The sequence below is a fragment of the Quercus robur genome, chromosome 8, assembly GCF_932294415.1.
Source record: "Quercus robur chromosome 8, dhQueRobu3.1, whole genome shotgun sequence".
NCBI lineage: Eukaryota > Viridiplantae > Streptophyta > Magnoliopsida > Fagales > Fagaceae > Quercus > Quercus robur.
In genome coordinates, this window is record NC_065541.1 from 3,576,744 (window position 1) to 3,585,065 (window position 8,322).

General features: G+C 33.3%; 1 protein-coding gene across 3 annotated transcripts; it reads left to right on the top strand.

The window, feature by feature from the left end:
* The first annotated feature begins 2,173 nt into the window (after window positions 1–2,173).
* LOC126694236 (peptidyl-prolyl cis-trans isomerase FKBP16-1, chloroplastic) lies at window positions 2,174–6,954 on the top strand. 3 transcript variants are annotated; one of them, XM_050390324.1, is made up of 8 exons: window positions 2,174–2,333; window positions 3,510–3,698; window positions 4,040–4,074; window positions 4,578–4,671; window positions 4,890–4,950; window positions 5,583–5,628; window positions 6,307–6,392; window positions 6,685–6,954. In XM_050390324.1, the coding sequence occupies exons 1-7, from the start codon at window positions 2,272–2,274 to the stop codon at window positions 6,387–6,389; spliced, it is 570 nt and encodes a 189-aa protein (XP_050246281.1). In that variant the 5' UTR covers window positions 2,174–2,271; the 3' UTR covers window positions 6,390–6,392; window positions 6,685–6,954. The 3 variants fall into 3 exon arrangements, with proteins under 3 accessions (XP_050246281.1, XP_050246280.1, XP_050246282.1); XM_050390323.1 differs by having other exon boundaries at window positions 6,307–6,377; XM_050390325.1 differs by lacking the exon at window positions 6,307–6,392.
* Window positions 6,955–8,322: the final 1,368 nt, after the last annotated feature.

The window sequence follows — 8,322 nt, forward strand, 5'->3', positions numbered from 1 at the left end:
CCACATAATGTGATAGAGATGTTGCATACAATGAAAACACAATATACCACCTTCTATTTATAAAGTGCAAGAAAGGATCTTTTGGAATTTTTGAGCCAAGACCTCTCACCTCTCGTAGGAACTTTTAAAAGTGTGGTTTGGAAAAAAATATTTTTTATTTATACTAAATATAGCATCTCTTTCACATTTATGTCTCATCTACCCATAATACCCACATAATGTGATAGAGATGTTGCATACAATGAAAACACAATATACCACCTTCTATTTATAAAGTGCAAGAAAGGATCTTTTGGAATTTTTGAGCCAAGAAGAAATTAGCATGTGTGCTTGCAGAACATGCAATTCTATGAGACCACAAGTTTCAAAAAAAAAATTCTATGAGACCACAAGTGTCCCACGTGTGAATCCACAAGTTGAAAAGCAAGTATATTTGTCGCAAAGTTCCATATTTCACTCCGATTTGCATTTAATGTTAGATTTATCACCATTAAATTTTCTATGGCATAATCCCCAAATTCAACAACTTCTATTACTATAGGCTGCAAACCTACAAGGAAAGCCAACCAAGTAGTCTCCACTGATCATATTACCCAAAATCAACGCAAAAGTCATCCACATCCCTATGAAACCCACAGCTCAAAAATATGAAACTCAAAAGAGCCATCAATAAGAGTAGCCGCTGAGGATTTTAGATATCCTTAGAAACCTGTATAAAAGCCAAGTAGATGGGAACATTAAAAGCCAGTTTATTTAATTAAAACTGATTTTTTTTTTATAAAGTATAAAAAAAAAAGGTTAAAAAATAAGTTAAGTAGTACCGTGAGACTTATAAATAGTATAAAAAAGTGTTGTGAAATCCATGATAGTAGTAAAAATAAGTAGGAAGTGAAAAATAACATGAAAAATTCAGTTCATCTCAAACACATATAAAGAGAAGAGGAAATAGAAACCTCACCAACCTTAAACCACTTCATTTACTATTGTCCCACAAGACACAACTTTTTGTGCCAAATATAACAGAGGTCAAAATGAGTTTCTTAGATCCTTCGTCACATATAGAGAATCCTCTCTTTATCCCTTATCATATTGATAAAAAAAATTCTTTCTTTTGTCATATTTTAAGGCTTGTTGCCTTTGCTTAATGTATTTATGGTTTAGCCCCTTTATTCGAAAGCTACCGCTTTGTGTGTAGCTTCCAAGATATGCTACTAGCCTTCTTTACTTTCGGTGTGGACATGAGTAGTGGGATTGACTTCCTTGACTTGAGTCTGAGAAAAAAGTTAGGAACCCTAAAAAAAAAGCTAGACTAATTAAAGCTCAACGCATGACAAGGTGACAAAAAAGACCCTAACACAACTCAAACATAGGATTATTTATTTATTTGAGTATGAATTGGGGGTTTGATTTTCTAATTTGATTGATGTTTAATTTGATTTAATTTTAAAAGTTTTATGTTTGGGTGTGAAGTTAACAAAATTGTAAGGATTAATTTATAACAATTACAATATAAATTTTCAGGTCTAATTTGAAAATTTTCGAACTATATGGTTTAATTTGAAACCACATCAAATATAAAGGGTTTAAATGTTATTTGTACAAATAATTATGTTCTACATAAGTTAGAAAAAAAAAAAAATAAAAAGAAGAGAAACAAAATTTTTTTACATAACAAACATAGTTAAGTGGTCCTTGATCCACCTTGGTAGGTAATTTATGCCAATCTATGATCTATCCGTTAAGTAGTTTTTTAATTAATTTATTTTTTACGAAACATTATAGGACCACAATAAATTTTATATATTCTTTTTCACAATTATTTAACATGACTGATTGTAAATGGTATAAAAAATATGATGAGTTCATGTGAAAGTTTACAAGTAAACGGTTACAATATACCACGTAAAATAATTGTAAAAATAGATATATAATTGGTTGTGGCTAAAATAATTTATTTAAAAATTATTTTATTTTAAGCAAACAAGGAATTTTTATTGGGTTTTGAAATCATAAATATGGCTTTGATTTGTTGGGAGCCTGGGACAACCTATGTGCAAGTGCAAGCCTTCAGGCCCTTCACTTCTTCAGAACCCAATCAAATCTTATTATCTTACTATTACACGTGGCACAAGTTCACTGGCCATGATGGGTGCCTGTACACAGAAGCAGTCCTTACCTTACTAATTCCTCAGTTAGTCTGCTACGTACTCTGCTTATCCATTTTTAACTTAACTATACTTCTGAAACTGCCATTTGGCATTTCTTTTGAGAATGGGTGCTCTTCCATTCCAAAGCTTAGCTTATTTACCTTGTGCTGCTTCTTTATCTCCAAGGTATAATCTCTGCTCTTTTATTTTATTTTCTTTTTTTCCTGCGTTCTTTAATTAGTAGAATTTACATTCATTGTGGAATTTAAAACCCCCCCCCCCCCCCAAAAAAAAAAAAACATTATCATTTTGTTATTATTGTTTTCAATCATTAGTCATTGTTATTGTTAGCTATGGTATTCACTATTCGTACCAACTAGAACTCAGAAAGTCTTTTTTTTTTTTTAATACTTAAAAAAAAAAAAAAATCAAATTTAGTTGCAGTAGAATTTGCCATGCATTGTTCCTGTTGGAATTTGTGGCTATAGGGATTAGAATAAAAGCCTTTTGGCATTTTGGTATGCTTTATTCTTTGTTGTTTCAATTAGAATTTATTGAGCATTTGGGTTCAATTTTCTTTCACTTGGCATCTGGGTATGCTGCATATCTGGGTATATACAGCTGAAATGTTGTTCTTGACTGTTAAAAGAATATTGAAGTATAATTCTAACAAAGGTATTGATGCCCCAGATTATGTGGATTGGATGAGTGTGTTTGTTGTGCGAGTATGTGCTGAGTTCCCACATTGAATGTTTAATTGGTAGATGATATTGATTATATGAGTATTAGGAGCCTGAATTCCATCTGGACTAGTCCTTTTAGGGTATATGACAGATGTGGCTAGCGCTTTCTTGAGTCATGTTAGGTATCCTCATGTGCACGAAGGCCTCCAATCATTACAAAGTAAAACTGAATGTTGTCAATGTTAACAAAAAAAATTGGAGGATCCTGTATTGGTTGGTTGAGGGCTCTGGTGTGGATTTATGCACTTGTTGGGCCTCTTACCAAATAATTAAGCCTTTGAGTTCGATGTTCTATCAAAAAATGATTGCAGTTCTGATTTCACAAGCTGACACAAGCATCAGCTTGAGGTTACTTACTAAGATGTTCTGCAAAAACACATGATAGACATATGTTAGTGGATGCAAGGACATAGTGTCTAATACATTAGCATGGTATTTTGTTTTTCTTGTCTTGGAAAAAATATGAAGATGATTAGTATATCAAAAACCTAAATGATGCCTTAATATCTAAATTTTATGTTTTTGATTGGTATCTATATGTATCCTTTAGAGAAAAATAGAGACCTTTATTTTGAGCAGCATAACCCTTTAAGTCTTTAACTTTGTTTGCTTTTGTCAGCTGTATGAAGAATGAGCAACCTAAAAATGGTATGGCTAAAAGTTTGCAAGATAGATATCCCTCAATAGTGATCAAAAGATTGCCAAGAAGGCTTCTTTTGCAGTTTATGGGGTTCAACCCCATCCTATTATGTGTTTATCCCATTATTGCTGCACCGCTGCCAGAGATGAAGGAACCTGAAGTTATTCGGTAAAATGTTTTATGTGTTCTGGTTCATTGATTTGTTGTCCTTCTTCTTGGTTCTCTCTCTCTCTCTCTCACACGCGCACACACACACACACACAAACGTCGATTTTATTCTAAAACATGGCAGTCAGAAGGTTGTCACAAGCTTCACTTTAGTGCCTGTTTGGTGCTGCCTTTTTTCAGCCTTTTGAAAACGGGATTGTTTGAAAATTTGTACCTAGAAAAAAGTGAGGTTTAAAAAACTATATTTGAAAAGGTGCAAATAGGAAACTTGTTACCAAATGAGCACTAGAATTTTATCAATTCTTATATGTGATTATTATTTGGGATTTTGAAGCATCCAGGGCCTTCAAGCTAGCCAGTGGTGTGAGAATTCAAGGTATAAATATCCGTATGATTCACATTCATTTTTCTTGATAAAGATATTAAGTGTATTTAATATGTTTATTTAGAGGAACTTCTTAGATGATCTTATATTAAGAATTAGACATAAAGATTCAGTTACAGTTGCTAAGTATACGTTAATTTTCTGTTTGTTGCATTCAATTTATTAGCTAATCACCTTGAGTTTTTTTTCTTTCTTTTCTGTATTGTGTTTGAAATATTGCTTTATCTTGCTACTCGATATATTGGCTTACATCTCATTTTCCTCATTTGTGCTTCTCCACGGTGGATTGACCTTTTAAGAGATGATATTTTCTTGAACTGTTGCCAATCATTTAAGCTTTATTTAGGATGTATCACAAAGATTATATACGGAAGTGATTCACTAACATCCCCATTTAAAAAGAAGGCATCATGCTCTCTATGCAATGGGAACACTAAGAATAATTTTGTTTTCTCCTAAATTATACACCAACATCCTTGAGTTTACTTTTTCAGAGATTATTGAAGGGGAAGGACCAGAAGCCAATGAAGGAGATGTAGTCGAAGTTAATTATGTATGCAGGCGCGCAAATGGATATTTTGTTCACAGGTAATTTAAAAATTACATGTGTGGTTATTTACGAAATCACCATAGAGGGAATGAAAATTTTTGTCTAAAATTGAGGATCCTAAGTCAAACCATTGCAGGATTTTGTATACAGACTTCAATTGACTAATTATCTTGTTTCCAGTGTTCTCTTTCCTGCACTTATACTAGTTAATCTGACCACCCTCTGTGATCTCTTTTGAACTCATGCTATACTGTAGTACTGTGGATCAATTCAGTGGAGAAAGCAAACCAATTACACTTCCTTTGGATGAGAACCAGGTTTTTTCTGTTCTAGACTTAAGTAAATTGTCACTTCTTTTTCTAGTGAATACTAGGACGGATACTAGGATGGGGTGTAGTGAAATTAGAAGATCATTCCTTATGCCAAAAAGAGAAGGTAAAATATGAAAGAATAGAAAATATGAGTTGTATTGCTTGAGATCATATTTACTATTTCAATACCATTTAGCAATTTTCATCTTCACGCTGCAATGGTGCAATTTACATCACTTTCATTGTTATCACCACTATCAATAAGTGACCACTTTAGGTGAAATATCAAATGTCCGCTATCAGATCTTTCAAATTTAATCTCACCATATTCCTTTAGTCTTCTTCCCAAACCACCTTTTACTTCTTCTTGTTGTTATGTTCCATTCGTTCTAACTTCTAAGTACATATCAATTGAGACCCCCTTTGTATCTGCTCCTCAACTTAGCTCAATAATTTTTCAGCACTAACATTATTTGTAAGCTTTCCCTATTTAATAAAAAAATCAACTTGATAATATAGATTCACCTCAAAATATTCATTAGAATCAGCACTGACTTGGCTCCTAATTGTTGATTTATTTACTTCTTGCAAGCATGTAATCAGGCAAGACACAGTATCTAAGTTGCTTCTCATGACAGGTTATAGAGGGCTTGAAGGAGGTTCTGATTGGCATGAGGGTTGGAGGTATTGTAATGTCCACTTATCAATTGGTTTCCAACTTCTTTAGTGATTTTTGCTATAAAATGCTACCTCAATTTCTTTGGCCCGCTATGATGATATACATCCTCAGCAGTCAGCAGTGGCTTAGGTTTTGCAATTTCACCCAATGCTCCTGTATTTTATTTCATTTCCTTTTTGATCGGTAAATAAAATTTTTATTATTAAACAAAATAAATACAGAAATAAACATTTTTTTAGTGGTGGTGTGTTGGCATCAGGTTTTTGCCCTTCATTGGCCTATACCTTGAGGGGGTTCCTTGTCATAAAAAAATGAAATAAATAAATAACAAAAATAAATACAGAAAAGTTGAAACAATTGTGCCCCTAGTACTCAGGTAGTATACTAAGGGAGACAATATTAATTAAATGTTATTCTCTTAAATATTAATACTAGATTAAGCCAGTAAATAACTTAATCACCACTCTCTCTCTCTCTCTAATAATCTATTTATCATTCCATATAAGCAACTTTTGTCCAAATCTTTTAACACTAAACAAGAGTTTGAATGGTAAATTTGTATTCATTTCATATGTTAGTAAAGATTTGTTGTTTAATTACCTATCATTTTGGTGGCTCTAGATCCTAATGCCTGCCTTTTGCTATCAATTCCGTAAACATAAAGAAATTGCTGACATTTCCAGGAAAAAGAAGAGCATTAATACCTCCTTCTTTTGGATACATAGACGAAAACTTACAGCCAATCCCTGAAGAGGTTGCACTTTAACTTGTCTGTTTATTATTCTAGTATTTGTACTCCCATAACCTTTTTTGTTAAAATGACTATTTTGTTTTTCTTTTGTTGCCATCTCTTTAATGGAAATCACTCTCCCTATTACATTTTTCAGTTTTCACTCACAATATTAAAAAGTATTTAGGATAAAGAGTTTGTGTTGTACATTTTTTTTTTTGGTTGAGAATACTGAAGTATTTTAACACACACACGGGGGAGGGGAGAGTTTGTGTTGTACATTGATTAAATTAAGACTGAAACATATATGATTTTTGGTTCATGGTTGCAGTTTGGTCCTCGACGCAGCCTTTTATCGCATGCAAACGAGCCTTTGGTATTTGAGGTGCAGCTGTTGAAAGTAATATTCAAGAATTCTTTTTGAATACTTGTATTCAATTCTTTTGTGAAGAATATACAAGTTATATTTTGGTGGGTAATAGTGAAGTTTTATTTTTAAACATTTGATTATTGTATTTGGATCTTCATCCCTCCCCATATATAGTTTGAATGGACAACATTTGTTATTTCAAATGGGAAATTTATTTGGTTTGTTGTAGAATATCTTAGATCTGTATCAAGTAATGGCCCACTGCCAATTCATGTACTAGAGAAATAATTTGGGATGGACACATTCATAAGTATTGTCCACTAGAAAGTGGACTGGTATGGACCATGGAGTCATGCACGCATCATATATTTTGTCCATTTATCTTGGATTTTATACAATTGTCTATTTCATCTTCCACCTTTTGAAACTACAAGATGTGAAGATCGAATAGATTGTATTATTAGGAGGGCATGACATAAGAAGAAATAAAGGAAAAATAGATGTCCCTGTTACATATACACTAATCCAATGGTTAGGGTCTTTGTATGGGGTAAATCTTAAATTCGAATGTTCAAGAACAATTCACAATTATGACACTAATTTGATTCAAAGTTCAAACTCTACTATCTCTCATCATCTAAACTCTACTGTCTTAGCTACATCATAGTTTTAGCACATGACCATACCTTATATTACTCATCATGCCCACTATTTTTGGGCCAAATAGCTAGGAATTATATGACTTTCTTTCAAGTGCTAAAAGGACGGAACTATCAACCATGTAAAGCTGTGGTGGCATCTACCTCAAGTGCATTCAATTAATTATTGTCTAGGTTATGGAAAATAATAAAATCGCAAAAATTGGAAGCAGCAATTACCAATTAGGAAAAGGAATACACTAGTTACATAATTGCTGAAGAGGTGCAATATTTAAAAAAAAATTTCTACCCAATGGACAATTCGTTCATCCTCAGTGCTGTGTAATCCAACCTAAGTGTTGTTACCCGTAAGTCAAAACCACATAGGAATCGGATTCCTATATTGCGGTGCACGAAACCAAAACCAAGAAGGACAAGACAATCTCCTAGAGTCCTAGTTTAACTAGGATTGTGTCAAACATCAATTGCCCAAGCAAGCCACCGACTCAACACAAACCTTTTCATTATATATCGGGTGGGGTGAAGCGAACACTACACAAAACATCATAATGGAGAAAAAGGCACCATTAAAGGGAGCGAAACATAACAGATCATTGGTTGGGTCTAATAAAGCTCAAATCTTTTGCACTATATCGAATCCAAAAAGTATCAACAGAGTTGCCAAGTTTTTTGAACAAAGAGTTACCAAAGAGTATTTGGCTTCATGTTTTGGGTGGTGTGTATATTCTTATTCATATGGTAGAAGTACACGTAGTGATGAAGCAAATTGGCGCAGCCTCTTTCTCTTAAACCCCATTAGCCTAGAGAAAATAACACTGCCACCATTGAAGAGACAAGAATCTATTGGCTATTGCCTCTTGTCGTCAAGTCCAACCGAACCTGCTGGTTGCTTGGTCATACTATTTGCAAAGCGACTTCCTTTGATCATGTACTGTCACCT